General features: G+C 41.5%; 1 protein-coding gene across 2 annotated transcripts in view; it reads left to right on the forward strand.

Moving 5' to 3' along the window:
- Positions 1-13,423, forward strand: part of LRRK1 (leucine rich repeat kinase 1) — a 46,005-nt gene extending 32,582 nt beyond the window's left edge. For both annotated transcript variants that reach the window (XM_053464781.1, XM_053464782.1), the window contains exons 22-34: positions 1,585-1,748; positions 5,192-5,331; positions 5,611-5,857; positions 6,508-6,674; positions 7,264-7,461; positions 8,781-9,061; positions 9,354-9,548; positions 9,903-10,054; positions 10,431-10,548; positions 10,839-10,952; positions 11,382-12,223; positions 12,703-12,804; positions 13,110-13,423. In XM_053464781.1, coding sequence (XP_053320756.1) covers positions 1,585-1,748; positions 5,192-5,331; positions 5,611-5,857; positions 6,508-6,674; positions 7,264-7,461; positions 8,781-9,061; positions 9,354-9,548; positions 9,903-10,054; positions 10,431-10,548; positions 10,839-10,952; positions 11,382-12,223; positions 12,703-12,804; positions 13,110-13,287 — 2,898 coding nt within the window. In that variant the 3' untranslated portion in view covers positions 13,288-13,423. The remainder of the gene's footprint in view (positions 1-1,584; positions 1,749-5,191; positions 5,332-5,610; positions 5,858-6,507; positions 6,675-7,263; positions 7,462-8,780; positions 9,062-9,353; positions 9,549-9,902; positions 10,055-10,430; positions 10,549-10,838; positions 10,953-11,381; positions 12,224-12,702; positions 12,805-13,109) is intronic.
- Positions 13,424-19,735: the final 6,312 nt, after the last annotated feature.

The following is a 19,735-nucleotide window of genomic DNA, read 5'->3' on the forward strand; positions in this document are numbered from 1 at the left end:
TCTGACTTCAGATTCAACAGAACCCTTTTTTGAGGAGTAAATGCTTTCATGCTGGTTTTGATGAACATTTGGCATAACCATAATACACCATAATAACCATAATACAAGGTTACTGTCTGTTATCTGCAAACACAAATACACCAGCAAAACAAACAGGAAAAAAAGAAATAATGGGCTTTTAATATTTTATTATGTTTATGGGTTTGGTATAACAAACACATAAAGAAAGTCCAACTGTTCAGTCACATCATTGTGGTATGGAGTTTTAGGGGCACACAAACACTTTTGGGTCTATTTACTAAAGTGTCTAGTAGTCCTTTATGGGTTAACTTGACATCAATCATCTTAAGTAGCATTAACGCACATGAGGATGCAGCTTGTATAATCTGCTGCAGTCACGTTGATGTGAGTTGGGTTGCCTACCGTTTTGGTGTAATGTAATGGACATCTTGTACCCGCTTGATATTTAGCAGATAAACCTAATAGATTTTTGGGTGAGATTCCACAATAACATGATTTACAGAAGAGGATCCTTTAAAGAACACCCTGCTCAAGTTCAGTCTCGTTCAGTCCTTTATGCCATGAGAGCAGCCATCTTTATTTCCTGTTCATAGAACCTGCATGATTATTCCTGCCCATTACATTATCTCTGTCCTGGTGTAAAAGTTGCTTATTGTTGATCTGACCAGGCAGCATTAGTAATATGTTGGGGTTTGTGGGAGATAAACTTCTAGAAAGGACATTGATCAGATAATGTTAACTTTACCACATTGACACTTGGCACAATCGCCGCTGGCAAACAAGTAGAAGTAGATAGTTTTAATAAATTAGATTTAGCTATATTAAAAGCTGTGATAGTTACAGGTTTCCTTAAAAAGGACAGTATAATGCCCTTACAACCTCACCAAGAAGAATGCATATTAAAGTATTTTAACGTGCAATCTTTACGTGTAAGGAGAAAAAAATGTCTGTTCTGCTCTTTGGAAGAGTTGGAGATGCATTGGACTGAACACATCTCCTGCAAGCTGAGAGATGCGGACACAATGTATATGTACAGAGGAGATCCTGATGAATTCTATGAATTTAAATAAGGGGGGGAAATAATTTGTGACAATCCGATAGCTGAAATGTCTCTTCATGCATGGGGCCCTCCAAATTGTAATTATTTTTAGCCATTCCACCGAAAGCCTTTTCCCCACACACATTTGCTGGCGATACATAGCCAAGCAGGGTTTTCCCTGTCCTGCACCAGTCACTCCTTATTATCTGTTCTTTCTTCCTAACTCAAGAGCAGGAAAGCGGCCTTAGGCTGCCCGGATGAGTCCATACTTGGAGTTAATGCTGTGGTTTTTGTTCAGTGTCCTATATTTCTGGTTACACAACAGTTGGTTTGTATGGATTATTAGCTATGCTTTCAGAATAACATTTTACAGATGTCCCTCTACTATGATGATCCCTAATTCTTAGCAAGTCATAAGGATTTTCTCTTTAACTTTTCTGCCTTTTACTTTTTTCCGTTCCCATCTACGTTGTCACGGTGCCCTTGATAGCTTTGTAGACATCTGCCTGTTTTCTGTTTGCCAGTTGTTTGAGAATAAGAAGAACACAAAACCCAGGAACAGGAAGTCTGTAGTTTACAGTTTCACCGGCAATCAGAGGAATAGATGCAGCACCTTCCGAGTGAAAAGGAACCAGACCATCTACTGGCAGGAGGGCCTGATGGTGACCTTTGATGGTGGCTACCTCAGGTAAGATCCACCAGTACTGCAAATACCAAAAAAAATAAACATGGTTAGTGCAAAAATTGGCAGCCACCTCAATACCAGGTTTAGCGGCTCATGGTAGCTTGGGCCACCTCAACAGCTGCCATAGTCCTTTTGGAGGTCTGTGCAACTGCCAGCAAAGACCTCCTAACCTTTCTACCTTGCTTCCTGCACTCTCTCTGCTGTTGGAGAGCATCAAGATATGACATCATATCCCAGCTCAACTGAGCTGGTGAAGGGGCCCATGGAGAAAGCTTGCGCTGGGCTCTATTAATTTTAAAAGCATCTCTTAATTAAATAGCCGTAAGCCATCTGGTATCAGTAAAAAACAAGATAGTTATGGAGCACTTAAAATACTTAAAAGGCAAACAGATATACAAAAATGTGCCATTGCTATATCATCTGTTCATACTTTTACTTAAACAATTACGGCTTCCTGGCACATACGGTTTACAGATATCTGTTACATATTACGCTTAGTCATACGATTTCTTACCCAAGATCTCCTTCAGTTACTTATATGCAGGATGGGGCTTCACCAAGACTTTTTAATGTGACTTTTTGACTTATTAACAGCTGAGTGACAAAAGGATTTGGGGTTGTATTAAGAAAGTAGCCGCTAGAAACACTTCCTAAAAATGTTTCAGGGAAGCCCGGATATTCAGAGTAAACCACTGCTTTCAAATTAATACACAGGGCCGGACTGGGACTGAAAAGCAGCCCTGGAAAAATTTGGGGACCAGCCCCATATAGTTTATCTCACGGTGAAGCTCTTATACCCACACGCACCCCTTATACACACCCGAGTCACACTATGTGCCATTCTTTTTATCTCATTATTTGTATTAAAATGCCAGAAAGCAAAAGTGTTAAAAGGCCCTAATAAATGAAATACATTACACATAATGGGATCAAAACATTTACTACTGCGAACATTTTTTAGATGAAAGAGTTCCATTTTATTCAGTGGAACAAAACAGTGATCACATTATTCTTCATGATATTCTGGTAAGAAACTTTTATTTCTTTATTAATTCATGTAGACTATTTTTTTCCATATTTAATAAAAGCTATGATTGAGACATGTAGGGGGTTAAAAGGCATATCATGGGACAGAGTGGCATATAGTGGGTATAAGGCATTCATGGAGGCAGAGTGGCATGAAGGGGGTTAAAAGGCATATCATGGGGCACTCTGCCTCCAGAAAAGCCTTATGCCCCCTATATGCCACTCTGCCTCCCTGATATGCTTTATACCCTCCTATATGCCACTCTGCCCCATAATATGCCTTTTAATCCCCTATATGCCACTCTGCCTCCAGAAATGCCTTTTACTCCCTATGTCACTCTGCCTCCAGAAATGCCTTATACCCCCCATATGCCACTCTGCCTCCCTGATATGCCTCAACCCTCCTATATGCCCCTCTGCCCCGTGATATGCCTTTTAACCCCCTTTTTGCCACTCCACCTCCAGATATGCCTTTTGACCCCCTATATGTCACTCTGCATCCAGAAATGCCTTATACCCTATATGCCACTCTGTCCCATGATATGCCTTCTAACCTCCTATATGCCACTCTGCCATATAGGGGGTTAAAAGGCATATCATGGGACAGAGTGGCATATAGGGGGGTATAAGGCATTTCTGGAGGCAGAGTGGCATAAAGGGGGTTAAAAGGCATATCATGGGGCACTCTGCCTACAGAAAAGCCTTATGCCCCCTATATGCCACTCTGCCTCCCCAATATGCTTTATACCCTCCTATATGCCCCTCTGCCCCATGACATCCCTTTTAACTCCCTTTATGCCACTCTGCCTCCAGATATGCCGTTGACCCCCTATATGTCACTCTGCATCCAGAAATGCCTTATACCCCTATATGCCACTCTGGCATATAGGGGGTTAAAAGGCATATCATGGGACAGAGTGGCATATAGGGGGGTATAAGGCATTTCTGGAGGCAGAGTGGCATAAAGGGGGTGAAAAGGCATATCATGGGGCACTCTGCCTCCAGAAAAGCCTTATACCCCCCTATATGCCACTCTGCCTTCCTGATATGCCTCAACCCTCCTATATGCCACTCTGTCCCATGATATGCCTTCTAACCCCCTATATGCCACTCTGCCATATAGGAGGTTAAAAGGCATATCATGGGACATTTTTGTTTACTTTATATGGCAAGCCGATCCAGCTTGCCATATTAAATAAAAAATAATATATGCCACTCTGTCCCATGATATGCCTTCTAACCCCCTATATGCCACTCTGCCATATAGGGGGTTAAAAGGCTTATCATGGGACAGCTTGGCATATAGGGGGTATAAGGCATTTCTGGAGGCAGACTGGCATGAAGGGGGTTAAAAGGCATATCATGGGGCACTCTGCCTCCAGAAAAGCCTTATGCCCCCTATATGCCACTCTGCCTCCCCGATATGCTTTATACCCTCCTATATGCTCCTCTGCCCCATGATATACCTTTTAACCCCCTTTATGCCAGTCTGCCTCCAGATATGCCTTTTGACCCCCTATATGTCACTCTGCATCCAGAAATGCCTTATACCCCTATATGCAACTCTGGCATATAGGGGGTTAAAAGGCATATCATGGGACAGAGTGGCATATAGGGGGGTATAAGGCATTTCTGAGAAAGAGTGGCATAAAGGGGGACACACTTACATACACACACATGCCGAATTTTTTTGTTTTTAACAAATACAAAAAACATTATACAGTACAAAAAATACATTATTTTACTCACCTTCTACTTCTCTTGACTTCTTGGCAGCTGCACACCGTTCTCCTCTATGCTGACAGGATGCCACTGACATCCGGTGCTGCAGCAGTCTGAGCGCGAGGGGGCGGAGCTTCCACCTCACGCTGCTCCCATCACTATGCAGCCATCAGGCTGCTGGGAATGTAATCTAAACGGCCGGTGCGTGCTGATGCCGCCGGCCGGAGCTACTTTAACACTTTTTTTTTTTATTTATATGGTAAGCTGGATCGGCTTGCCATATAAAGTAAAAAAAAAAGTATTAAAGCAGAGGCGGCCGGCGGCATCAGCACGCATCGGCCGTTCAGATTACATTCCCAGCAATCTGATGGCCGCATAGTGATGGGAGCAGCGTGAGGGGTGAAAGGTCAGTGCGAGGGGGCGGAGCTTTCACCCCTCACACTGCTTCCATCACTAGACGGCCATCGCACACGGCTGCTGGGTGCTGATGCCGGCCGGCCGCATCAGCACCCAGCGACCGCTTTGATTAGATTACGGGCAGCCTGGGGGGCAGCTCAGCGGCTGTCTTCATGGCCGCCCAGCCCCCGGACCTTCCGGCCCACCGGGAAATTTCCCGGTATCCCGGTGGCCCAGTCCGGCCCTGTTAATACAATGGATAAAGAATTATAATAAAGGAACCTCTGTTTTAATTTCCTCAGTGTGGAGTCTTCTGACATTAACTGGAAGAAAAAGAAGAGTGGCGGGATAAAGATTATTTGCCAATCAGAAATGAGAGATTTTTCCGCCATGGCATTTATCACAGACCACGTGAACTCTCTCATAGACCAGTGGTTTCCAGGTACCCCAGAATACTGATTGCAGAAAGGGTCATTGCATTGCTGTCATCCTACATTCTGAGTGGGATATATCAGTTCTAGTCTTTTTTTTTAACAGTTTTACAGAAACCAAAGAAAATTTAAAGAGGGGTCTGCTCAAACTATAATCATTCAGTATACATGCTACTTGTGCATAATTGTAATAACCGTATAGAATAGTGGATAGAGTAAAGCGATATAGTATAGAGCGGAGCAGTGACGGTGATCACAACCTGTGCGACTTTTGAATGTTGTTTTTGCAGCTCTCACGGCCACCGAAAGCGACGGTACCCTGCTGATGGAGCAGTATGTTCTTTGCCACTGTTGCACGGCACTGATGAGGAAACAGGAGGGCGAACAAGAAGAGGGAGACCCTAATTACTTTAATATGGAGGACTGCGTCCTTGCTGCTGTGGACAAGGATTACGTGGAGTGTCCTAATCACCCGGAGGTCTCGGTGCCCCTTCAGGAACTAGTTCCAGAGATTTTTATGACTGATTTCCCTTTGAGGTAAAGTTACACAGGTCAACGTGAAGTGTCAAATGTCAGCTGAAACATATGGCATACAGAGCGTGTATGATGACATTCTAGATGTTGCATTATGGAGACAGGGAGACGGGACCTTGAACTGTATTAACAGATGGGATTAATATTTGCATTCAGAGAATGGCGACTGACTGCAAGAATCCTTATATAACTTCACTTTTTTCTGCGCATTGGAAATCATTTTCATTGTTTTATATTTACTTAAGATAGATTAATAAGGCACATAATTGTTATAATGTCTGTATGGTGTGGAACTTATCATTGCCTGTCCCTGAGATGTAGATCACATCTACTTTGCATGCATTATATATATCTTCAAGTGTCTCTTTTGGCTAACAGACTGGGGGATTGATAGTTTTGAAATGATTTAGTGATGTTGAAAATATGCTGCATGCCAGCGAGAAACCTTCTTAATGACGTTGCCCTTGAATTCATTCATGTAAAGTGTGTAAGTGTGTATATATATATATATATATATATATATATATATATATATATGTTATTATTTTGGCACATCCTCATACTTAAGATCTGAACTATATTTACCAGATGAGCATAAGGAATATAAAACTATATATTTTCTCTCTGTTACCATTTGCCCTTGTGTTAATCAGATTGTTTCTCGACATTGTGGACTTGGAGTATTTAGAAGACAATTCCAACATACTGGGTCAAGGTGGAAGCGGCACAATCATCTACCGCGCTGTATACAAGAAAAAGCCAGTGGCTGTAAAGATGTTCCAAATTAAAAAGTATCGGACATCTGCAGAGATCACCAAAGGTATTCAGTTTGTTTAACATATATTTCGATCCTGGCTTTTACTCACACCGACTCCCGCTTTGGAAGAACGTAAAGCAGGTGAACATAATGCAGTCACTTTCCTCCGAGGTTCAGTTGCCGAGCCAAGCCCATATTAAATATCTGGACCATAGTGCTGTGAACTGTACAAATGCTCGCTCCCTACCAGCTTGAGTTTTCGACAAGTAGCCCTTAGCCTCCTGGTTTGAAATATTAACTCTTCTGGACAAGAACATTGTTTGCCTTTATTCACAGAGGTAAAATTGGTTAACATGAATCACAAAATCCAAAGATAATGGCTTTTTCACTGTTCCATTTTAACGTCTCCTCTGAAGGTTTAATCACATAAACACAACAGCATTTAGGAAGCTTTTTCAGTTTCTATGGCAGCAACCTATCAGTGTCTGCTCTTGTGTCACATGACAATTAAGTATTCCAGCCAAAGTTTTTTATTTGATTAAGCAATCATTTCTGGAAGAATTTGGCCATCACTTCGAGTGAATTGAAATCGGAAATGAAGTACATGTAGATACGGGTTGGTGCGGTCTCTCATGTAGCGTTTCTTCTTCAGACACCATGTTCAAGCACCTACAGGCTATGGATGTGATGAGAAACTTCTGTGAGTTCCGTCAGGAAGCCAGCATGCTCCACTCCTTGCAGCACCCTTGCATCGTATCGCTGATTGGGATCAGCATACACCCTCTGTGCTTCGCCCTGGAGCTGGCACCTCTGGGGAGTCTCAATACGGTCCTCACGGAAAAAAAACAAGGTGACCAAGACTCATTTCTTCCAGCTACAGCTCATATGTCCTACTACCTACAAGCTGACTTCTCTGTTCTTATAGGATTCCACCTCCAAAAACTTAGTGTACTGGGAATCTATTGTATACCCTTTATTTCTGCAGCCCTTTTCAGATTCCTGTATTCCCCGTCTATGTCAGTGCCATGGGGGAAGTATGTCTGGCTAAAGGTGGTACCGAAGGAATGTTATGTTTTAAACCAGGGATTTAAACATGTTAACTGTTCAAGGCTGTATTGTAGATAACTGTTGGGACAAAGACCTGTCATACTAATAGAAGTTGTTACATGAATACATTTTTTTATAGTTAAGATTTTAAAGTCCATGGGACAATATTATAACATTAGGAACCAGCATATGAAAACATCCGAATGTAAACTTGTTCTGTTCTAGTTCACATTTTGCTATAGAATGATTATAAAAAAAACATAAATAAAAGTAATGAAAAAAGTAATTTGTGATTAAAAATACGATTCAGCAAGACTGAAGGTTGCGTGTATGGGGTAGTTTGTCACAGTATTAAACAGGAATAACTCTGTATTATGCTATAGCGGTGTTCGTCCACCAGATGTGTACACATGGAATGAAATAACTCTCTGCACAGAAACTGAACGTTGGTTTACTTTTGGAGGAAAGAAAACATTTACACTCCCCAGGCTGGGGTCACATTACAAGTCAAGGCCAGAATCTTAATAAAAGAAACCCTCCCATATAGGCAGACGTGACGCACGTATTCCAACCCTTTTAAAGTTAAGCACGAGTATCTCTGATGTAGCCGACTTTTTATTCTAACATATGGACAAACTGAAATCTTAAAATCCCTAAAATCTTCTTTTTCTTTTTTTAGTTTAGGATAGATTCATTTACACGGATTATTTTCAGAATGATGTTTATGCTGGACTAGACCCACAACAAAGTGTTGTCAGATTTTGTGAAATAAACTGGAAATTTTCAATTTCCGGATATTGGAATGTTTAGATTTTACTAACTATTACAAGGAAGTAAACTGGTATAGTTCAAACTGATATATTAATAATTGCTCAATCGTGTGTATATACACTCAACTAAAGAAGAGGAATTGAACATTTTTTTTAGAAAAATGAAAATGCTATGTAAATTTAATTCAGTGATGCTTTAATATAGTTACTGTACACGTTTCATTATGTTGTGTTAAAGAGGTGTGGATAAGCATTATTACTCTTTTGTATTGGTGGCCTTTTGTATGTATGCTAACCCTGTTCTGTCGGTTTCTTTACCTTGTTTTACATAAATAAGTATGTTTCCCCACAGCGCCTCCTGCATTCATGCCTCTTGGACACATGCTTACACAGCGCATTTCGTATCAGATTGCCTCTGGACTATCGTACCTGCACAAAAAGAACATCATATTCTGTGACTTGAAGTCTGATAATATCTTAGTTTGGTCCTTGGATGTAAGGGATGCTGTGAACATTAAATTGTCGGACTATGGTATCTCACGACTCTCTTTCCACGAGGGTGCGCTTGGAGTGGAGGGCACTCCGGGGTATCAAGCACCTGAAATTCGACCACGTGTGGTCTATGATGAAAAGGTAAGAAGGTACATTGTCTTTGGGAACAATTGACCTGCTGTAATAATAACTTTACTTGCCAGTCTTTTAAACGAAATTTCCACCCATATAGGAAATCGAATTAAGAACTTCCATATTTTATACACACAATGAGTAGATAAGTGACAATTCTCTATCTTTATCCCCATTGGCCTAAAGTTATTGTTGCCTTTTGCTTCATGTGCCAGAAATTTAAAGAGCATGCGATTTATAGAAAAATTTGGGTTTTGGCTGCCTGTGTATGAAACAACCGTATTCTCCTCCTGCTAATTAGGTGGACATGTTTTCCTATGGGATGGTTATCTATGAGCTTCTATCAGGCCAGCGCCCATCATTGGGTCAACACCAGCTTCAGATCTCCAAAAAACTGTCTAAGGGAATCCGGCCGGTGCTGGGACGACCAGAGGAAGTTCAGTTCCACCGGCTGCAGGAGTTGATGATGGAGTGTTGGGACACCAAGCCTGAGAAGGTATGTGTGCTTAGGATATGTTCCACCACACGCCTGGGAAACCGTTGACTAGAATCAGTTTGTGATTCACTTGACTTTTATGTTAGCCCCACAAGGTGTTATGCTCTGCTCTTCCTCCAGACTACCTCTTTCCACATGCCACCCCCAATGTTTTTTTTTAACCCCTAGCCTGTCTGTTAGGGTCATATTAAAAAATACAGCTTTCACATGCACCAGACCTAAAAAGCAATGCATCAGTATTCCAAGTAGCTATAGGGATGTGGAGCGAGTACACCAGTGTGGGTCTGCCAGAGGCATCAGGGCTCCCTGTGTGCCGCCAATCGACGTGAACTTGTCTACCCATGTATCTTACAGCGTCCTCTGGCTGCATCAGTCGTACGGCGGATGAATGACCCCAGCTTTACAGTTTTCAAGTACCAGCTACTGTTAGGAGCACAGGAGACATTCTGCTCATCCCGAGAGCTGGAAAGTACTGTTGTGTTCTGGGTAGGAACAGAATTAACAAGGTACCAGCTGGCTTTACTTATATTTGTCTTTCATATATGTGAGCTTATTGTTTTAAGTGTAGATGAAGCTTCCCTTACAGCTAAGGGACACATATTGATTTTTTTTTCTAACTTTTCTTTGGTACCCTTCGGGATTTCTTTTTCCAGTGTTTGCACACAAAACATTGGTTTTCAGTTATAATTAAATAATCAGTCCATTACCTCCAAATATTATTATTTTCCCAAAGCCAACCTCAACAGAAAAAGAAAAAATCTCCTTTACAACTTCATCTGCTTGCATTTCACAAGGCCCACAATCAAATTTTCTTGTCCCCCTGGACAACCCCACTAGACTACAATAAGCAATTCCACTTCGTTCTTCCATCTGTCTCTGCAGAAATTACACAGTGGTTGATGTTGAGAAAGGCTCAGTGGAGGTCCGAGCGTTGAGCTGCCCTGGGATGAGAATGTGCAGTCAAGTGAAAGTACAGAATAGCTTGTGGATCTCAACTGAGGTGAGAGATTTAGAGCGTGTGTGTGTGTGTGTGTGTGTGTGTGTGTGGGTATGTATGTAGAAACCTAGTACCAGGGTATCTTTCACAACTTAACCACAGATTATGTAATCGCAGTCATGTTTTTGTACAAACGTAACTATTTCTTGTGGCAGAGAATTATGTTTTTGAGAAATTATTGCTAGTGCAAACTAAGTGAATACACACATTTAGCTAAAGTATCAGGATTATGAATTTAGGGGTATTTTTGTCTAGTTTTCATGTTTAAAGTATATGTTTTGTGTGTTTTTTAGGATCAGAAAATATCCATTTACAGTCTACAGGGCATGTGTCCTTTGAGTGCTCCACAAAAGGTTCTTGACACGCCAGCCATCGTTACCTGTTTTCTGGCAGTGACTATGGCAAAGGTAAGCGCATAGTACAGCACATCCACCCTCTCCTATTCCCCTTACTTTAATATGACTTTGATATTTGTCTATAATATTTAATTCAAATAGAGGAGGGTAGAACAGCAAAAAGAAACAAACAGCCAACAGACTTCCTGTTTTTCTGGATGTACCTGGAAATAATATTTGTTCTGAAAAAATTTGCTCTATAGTGTGGGGAGAATCACTGTAGAACAGCTGTTAAGATAATATCGTCCTGCCTCTCGGGTTAGACTGATGGTGTAAAGGTTCATACCCTATTATATAGAATAATGCATTGAACGCCTGTTACCACAATGGCACAATTCATTGATAGAGAGAACCCTGACTACCCTCAGCCACAGGACCTCAGAACAGCGGTATTCTCTGTAATACTTTTTGTATAACTCTATGTACTTTTTTATCACACAGAACTCCTGTTTGGTGTTCGCTGGGATGTCAGACAGTTTGGTCGCCGTGTTCCCAGTGAATAATGGTATTCCCACAGGTGACTGTTCTTACATATGTTCACGAACAGCCAACCGATCAATGTTCAAGATAGGAGATGAAGATCCTAGGCAAAATCCATATCCAGTATTAGCAATGGAGATCTCAAATGGTGGCTCCGAGGTGTGGTACAGCAATGGCCCAGGTATCTTGGTGGTGGACTGCACAGCATTAGAGGTGTCAAAGCGACTTGATCCCTACAATGCACCATCTTCTATTGTCTCCATGACCACCAGCATGGACTGTAATAAGGAGGAGACAGTTTGGTGTTTAGATGATAAGACAAACTCATTGGTCATGTACCATGCTGGAAGCTACCAGGTGTGTGCAAGGTACTTTTGTGGTGACTGCAGTCCATTGAGGGATATGTTTACAGTGAAATCTTTATCTGAATTGGCTCCAATCACATTACCTGTGACAAATAGCCAGTGCCCAGCGCACACCAGTATTATATACAGCCACGAGCGAGGAACGCAGCTCATCAGCCACCAAGATTCTGTCACGGATTATTGCTCAGTGTCCTCCTTATCCAGCTCTTCTATACCTCAGGGAGGTGGCAGGTCCTCCTGCAGCCTTCCCAGCACGCCAGTCAGCTACACTAGTGTCCCTTTCTCCACGGACAGTGAAGACCCCGACGCGTCTCGAGAACAAAGACCCAGAATTCCTAGCGAAAGCTGGAGCAGCAAAGCACCCCCGTCAGAGGAGGAGAAATTCTGTGTGCAGGCAGTCAAGGTTCTGGCTGTGAAAGATTTGATTTGGGTTCCGAGGTGAGAAAAATCTCAAGAAAAATAATAAATCACAGTTATTTTTTTGCATACACTGTCTATATGGAAATTTAAGACCCAACTCATTTTCTATAAAAGCTAGACAGGGGTGAAATAAAATGGTCTACTGTGCTGATGATCTGTATCTGGTAAAATATCATTCAATAGACATGAAATAGGATGGAAAGAAACAGTTTGGAGGCTTGGTGTGTGACAGGAAAAGGCAATAGCCCCTTTGTTACTGTAATCTACCTTTGTGTTTGTCTAACCTATCTCAACTTACTGTAGTTTGTTACCATGTTACTCTTATCTAAATCATGCACTCGCTTTGGGTCAGTGTGCTCTTTTCCCAGCACAGTACTCCCTATTGCATCATGAACATCTGTTGTGTCTCTGTTTGGAAGGATACACAAACTTGAGACGGTCGTGAAGATCAAACTAGATCGGAACAATAAGTTGACACTTTATTTATATTTCCGCAGGCGTGGAGGTGACATTGTCATCATAGGCCTGGAGAAAGAATCCGGGGGGCAGAGAGGACGCGTCTTGGCAGTGCTACGGGCTAAAGGGCTGGAGAATGATGGGTAAGATCGTGAACTGCTAATGTTACTTATACTTGGTCAGCTTACTTCAACAATTATGTAATTAGTCTTTAAACAGTAATTGTATATTATGTTAGTTATGATAGCAAGTCGATTAAATCATTTTCTGTAAATATTACACTTTTCTTCATTGAGTGTGAGGAATACTGTATCTGTGAGATGCCTACTTAATAAGTACAAGCAGCAAGCATGGCTTTTCTTTTAGTTTCTGATATTGACTCACTTTTAGCTTTAGTCTTTATGTGTGTGTTGGACCAGCAGAACATGATCCTTCTTTTATCCTACAGCATTTTTCTTGAAGCTGCTGCAGTGTGCAAGGATTCAGTTGTGTGTTGCTTGCAGAGTCAGACTTTGGGATGGTGTCTGACAGTCTGGAGAAATTGGGGGGCAGCAGAATTTGACATCTTCTATCACTCATCAGATGAACTGAGACGGCTGGAAACCTGCATGCGAAAGAGGAGGTAGCACATGGCCTGCTTGGTGATTTCTCCTCTCGCAATGACCCTTTGTTTTGCTGCATCTGAGATCCTGCCAGAATTCTGAGGCTATTTGCCGAGAACAAAATAGGGGCATCAAAAGTGATACCGTCATAAAAAGAAAACACTTTCAAGGCAAACCAGACATCTCTGAACTTAGAACTGCGGTGTTCTAGAAGAATACCAGCTTTTTTTGTGCAACACAAGAATGGGATTTCAAACTTCAAAACAGTACTGTGTCTCCTAGCTTTAGAGGTATAGGACATTATTTCCATTTGCCCTCTGACCCCTGACAGTTGATGGCATTGTACAATGATCAGAAGCCCTTATACAAAACAGCCTAAGGAATGAGCGCCCACAGATATCTTTGTAAACCATCCAAAGCAAGTTTTTTTAGTTTTTTATTTTGGAATTTCAGGCTGTGGACCTAAAAGAAAAATATTATTTCATACCACCTAGTGCAGGTCTGGACTGGTACCCTGGGGCTGCATTACCCTTACTGGGGCTGCATTACCCTTACTGGGGCTGCATTACCCTTACTGGGGCTGCATTACCCTTACTGGGGCTGCATTACCCTTACCGCTGCTGTGTCCGGCGGCTAGATAAGCGTGGCCGCACGGTGCAAGATTATAAAAGCGCAATGCGTGCCTCCGTCGGTTGCTTAGTCGTCCCCAGGCTGGCTCTGATTTGTTTCTCTTACAGGGATCTAAAACAGTGTTTTAAAATAATTTTAATTTAATTTAAGTTATCTCCTGTGTTATGCTACTAGAAAAGCACTACAAGAGTGAGATGAAGCAGGGGGTAACAGGATGACAGTAACCTAGAATGCACCAAAAGATGCAAAGATTTAAAAACTGTAAATCTTTAGTGATTTTTGTACATGCTTAACAATGTAAATATATACATATGTATATAGATATGTATAGGGCACAATTGTTATGTTTTCTTTTTTGTCTAAATACTTGTATTAAAGGAACTTACCTATTTGGTATGCAACAACCTTTTTTTGTTGTGACTTTGGCGTCCAAGGCATTAAATACCGTATTTGCTCGATTATAAGACGACCCTGATTATAAGACGACCCCCCAAAATCTGAATATTAACTTAGTAAAAAAAGAAAAAGCCTGAATATAAGACGACCCTAAAGGAAAAAAGTTTTAGCAGTAAATGTTAATTCATGTAAACTATTTTTTTTAATAAAAGCTATGATTGAGAAAAATATTTTTTTTTTGTTTTTATTTCTTGTATTTTCCAACCTGTCCCCCAGTTACGCACATCTGCCCCCAGGCTTGCCACACCAATATGGCACTGTGGCCCATGATATGCCTTTTAACCCTCTATATGCCACTGTGCCCCATGGTATGCCTTTTGACCCCCTATGTGCCACTCTGCCTCCAGAAATGCCTTATACCCCTATATCCCATTCTGGCATTTAGGGGGTTAAAATGCATATTATGGGGCAGAGTGGCATATAGGGAGGTATAAGGCATTCCAGGAGGCAGAGTGGCATTAAGGGAGTTAAAAGGCATTATATAGAGCACTCTGCCTCCAGAAATGCCTTATACCCCTATATGCCACTCTGGCATTTAGGGGGTTAAAAGGCATATTATGGGGCAGAGTGGCATATAGGGAGGTATAAGGCATTTCAGGAGGCAGAGTGCACTATTAAATGCCCCCTTAACGCCACTCTGCCTCCTGAAATGCCTTATACCTCCCTATATGCCACTCTGCCCCATAATATGCCTTTTAACCCCCTAAGTGCCAGAGTGGCATATAGGGGTGTAAGGCATTCCAGAAATGCCCTACACACACACACACACACACACACACTTACTTACTTACTTACTTACCGGTGCTTCCAATTTCCTGCTGTATTGCCGGGGCAGCGGGTTGACGTCTCATTCCGCGGCAGCCGGAAGGAGGTGGAGTTGGCAGCGGGGGTTTGTATGCGTCCGTCGCAAATACCTTCCCCGGCTGTCAGAGATCAGGAACTCTTGAACTCTGACCTCTGACAGTCGGGGAAGGTATTTGCGACGGACGCATACAAACCCCCGCTGCCAACTTCACCTCCGGAAGCACCGGTAAGTGTGTGTGGGGGGGGGGCGACGACAGGAGGATCCAGGTCCCCTGCAGCGGTGCGGGGGATCTGGATCTTAGTCTCCTAATCAGACCTCTATTTGAGGTCTGATTAGAAGACGACCCCGATTATAAGACGAGGGGTATTTTTCAGAGCATTTGCTCTGAAAAAAACCTCGTCTTATAATCGAGCAAATACGGTAATAAACTTGCCAATATCTTTCAACAATCAACTTTTTTGCCAGCTGTTTGTGGGGTTAATCGCTGTAAAAAAAGGTCTTAATTACCAAACTTGGAGAATGTTTTTCTGACTGCCATACTACTCATGAATTAAAAGCCAGTGTTTTATGGGGTGTAGAAAGGAGTCTATGAATGGTGTCAGAGGCTGGCTGTGTTGATGGCTCAGAAAAATTGGTCCTTGAGGTATCAAAGAACGAACCTGATGGAAGAAGAGAATGGTGTGTGTGTGATCACTAGGGGTGTTTTAACCACCCTTGAACATAGTGGTAATTTAAGGTGAAAGAAGCCAAGAAGAGAGAGTGTTCTAGAAAATGATGGGTTGTGACATGACAATTTAGTTGTCTGAAACCCACAAAGTGAAAAGCATGGAATTGAAGAATGATTACACAGTCTTGAAATTGTGAACACAAAGTTAATATCCTCTAATTGAACAATCCCAGGCTTTTACTAGAGAGAAGCAGATGTAAGTTTTCTGATATCTACAACGAAGTGTAACGCAACCAGCAACTTGCATTTTAACTTGAAGGAACCAACTGACAGATATTGCTGTTAGTCATGCTAATGTTAGTTAATCGTCCCCTATAGATTCCAGCGGTTTGTCGGCAAAGATGTGTGCCTTCCCCTTCCTCAGTAGGAAAGCTTTTCTCTGAGCTTACTTTGTCCAAAAATGAGGAGGCGATTGTAAACTGCTGTGGAATTACTACAGCATGTCTTAACTGCAACTATTACTAGGTCTAGGTCGAATGCACAGTGTTATATACCGTCATGCATAGGAGGAAATTGGTCTTTAGAGACAGAAGATCCACCCCCGTGGACTGAAAGACTCTTCCCTCAAAATCAGATTTATGCTTCTCTTCCTTAATTTTGCTTTCATGTGTTGCAAAAGACTACTAGAAACTCCACACTTTCACTGCTCCCCATCACGTCAGAAGCTTTGATCTCCAAGAAGAACCAACACCCCCCACAATTATATGGAAGTCTGTAACCAATTCTTCTGACCTGACACGGTTTACTCAATACAACTTTGTGTGGTTTATGTGCTTGTGGACCCTGCTCTACCAGCATCAAAGCCCCATTGATTCACTAATTGTGATTCCCTCCATACACCTCCCACTGCTCGACCGGACTGAGGCCGATGATTCATTTCCTAGAAAAAGTGTGTTTCTTTTAATCTTTTCCTGGAACAAGGAAAAGTCTTTCCAAGATAATAGTCCTGAGAATATTCCACGGCCTGGAAAAATGAGACCCCTTATTACCTGACCATTCACTTTCAGCAAAAAGTCTTTAAAATATTTCTTTAATTTCATTTAACTTAATGTTTTCAAAAAAAAAAATGTATCTAGTTCCACAGCAAGACGGAAATTAGGAAACTGACATTGGAGAAATTTTCATTTTTCTTATAATCAGACAGGTTTTCAAGTTGCGTGGATGATATTTGTAAAAAAAAATTAAAAAAAAAAATGGCAGAGCTTTGGTTATATGCCGCATCTTTCTCATAGGACATCCCCGATGGGAATATGTCAGGTTTTAACCAACATGTAGTTTTTTTTAAGTACCTGGCAACCCCTATCTTTGACAAAAAGAACTAGAACAGATAGGAACTAGCTCAGCTAGTCTGCCCCTTTTTCTCGATATAAAGACTCTTTAGGATAGCATATTTAAAATCCCTCGCACTATTACCCCTACCACTTCTGCCGGGGTGAAGAGCAATCAAGTACAGGACAAGAAAGATGCAATTTTAAAGGAAAGTATTCCAGACAGTGGACAGAAAAAAAAAATCTCAAACAGAAAAAAGCTGTTAGACTTGATGATCCATTCCAGAAAGTTTTACGTCATTCGCTGGCAAAAACAAAATGCTACTTGGTGTTAAAACAGAACTTTCTGTATTTAAAAAGAAAAACTAGCCAGCTGGTGGCGCTCAACGTTTAATATTCCGAGTCTCAATGGGAATTCTGTCTGTGTGTGTCTTCACTTCCAAAGCAAACAGAAAGTTCTGCGTCATTTTCTCTCTCCAGGCTGTATATTCGCTACCAGTTGTGGAAAACCGTCTCCAGAAAGAGAACAATAAAAAATGATGTTTCGATTTAGTTTTCAAACACTGCTCTGTGCGTTGTTCTTTCTGTACAGCGTGGCAGAATAAGCTATTTGAACATAATGATTAAATGAATGCCATTCGATAGCTGGAGGCTCACAAAGTCTCTCTGTCTCTAGGTGAATAACCTTGTTAGAATATTTCATGTTTATTTTTGTTCCACTATATCATTTTACATCCACTGACCCTTTACCTATCCAATATGCATTTGGGGACTGTATTCACTCTAATTTAACTATGAGTAAGCCGGAGATGTGCTAATTGTACTTTTAATTTGAATATTTACTATTAACAAAAAAAGAAAACGTGTGGACCAGAGAATTAAAAGAAACTTCTGGGAGGTGGCAGCTTTTTAAAGAGGTCCTGTCAAAATGACCATGCATTCACCAACACCGACCTTTTCAACGTACCATTTCTCAAAGATGTTTTCCATTATTTCTTGTTGAGAGCGCATGATTTTCTGTAGTATTTCTTGCTCATTGAGAGAAGTCAAAGTGACTAACGCAGCGATTCCGCTTATGGGTTGACCTTGCGTCGCTGCAGTAAGCGGGAGAATGACTCAAGAGCGGCCCTGGATCATTGGATCTCACGGCCCTAATACGCGACTCTCAGAAGTCTCTCTTATTTTATAAACCAAACACTTCAAGGAAACAAAGCAATAATTCAAGTGAATACCCAAAAAAACACATATCTAAGGCATAAATATTGTGGATTCTGACTCACTATACCGTATGACCATATATTGCTTAGCAGGCCACTGTGTCAAAATAGTAGTGACCTAGTGGCAGGCTAAGCAGTTTATTAGACATTTGTGTACTTGTTGGTCATTATTATTCTAGCAGTAGCCCGGGCATCTGAATGTGTATGCCTTTTATGCTTTTTAGCTTGTGTGCCCCTGACTTCTGAGAGAAACGTTAAATAGTTTGTCACTATAGCTACTGTGTGGGATCTGACCGTACCCTGATCAAAATCCCTATTACTCTGCTTTCACTCAAACTAATTGTTCAAGTCTATGAAACAATAGTTTCTTTGTAAAGTGCTAAAATATTTGAATGCACTATATCTCATACACCCCTCTAACTTGCTTGTTTACCTACTTTGCATAATTTTACCTTGATGAGGTTGCACCTATCCTGGGTGTACATTCCTTGCCAAAAGGAGGTTACATTTTTTGCATTTATTATGCCTCATTAACATATTTGGTGGTGGCTGGTGCTCCCTTTTTTCTCTCTTTCTCTCTTTCCTGCTAGTTCTTCTCTGGACTCTTTGGCGAGCAATCAATGGAGAACCAGAGTAAAACTTCAACAAGATAAGCCAAAGTGTGGTTAGGGAAAGATGGCATCTGACAGTTGAGCCAGACGCCATCTTTCCCTAAACCTGCTATATCGGTGGATATCCTCAAAGACAACCAGCCAGCAACAGCGTAGGACATGATTAATATCATATCGTCGCTGCTGGACACAAGATTGGAAAAACTTACAGTATACGTAGAAAAGATTTTAACGCCAATCACTTCATAAAATCAGAGAATTCATGCTCTGTAATTCAGAGTTTCAAAGTTGAAAGATGACCATACCACCATGGCAACTACAGTGAAATCTCAAAGAAATGATAACGGTTTTACAAGACAGAATTGAAGATTTAGAAAACCATAGTAGATAAAATAATCTGAGATGAGCCTGCCGGAGATGGACAAAAATTCTGCTCTCTAAGCAGCTTCAGAGATCTCTTGGAGTCAATCTCCTGCAGGATAAATTATCCATTGAGCGAGTACACCACATTGGCCCTGACAATAAAACTTCTCCAGATCGGTGATATTCAAGGTGCTCGATTATGTTGACAAGGTCAAGATCCTAGAAACCCCAAACCTGCAGTACTTTAGAATACCTGCAGTATTTTTAAGGATTTCACAGCTGCAGTTGCGACAAGAAGACAATATTTACAGATCTGTCTCCATATCTGCTAAGCAGGTGAAAGTTGCTCTCCTGTACCCTGCTAAATTGAGGGTCCACCATGAAAGGAAGACCCT

Source organism: Spea bombifrons, chromosome 4 (assembly GCF_027358695.1).
Source record: "Spea bombifrons isolate aSpeBom1 chromosome 4, aSpeBom1.2.pri, whole genome shotgun sequence".
NCBI classification, from domain to species: Eukaryota; Metazoa; Chordata; class Amphibia; order Anura; family Pelobatidae; genus Spea; species Spea bombifrons.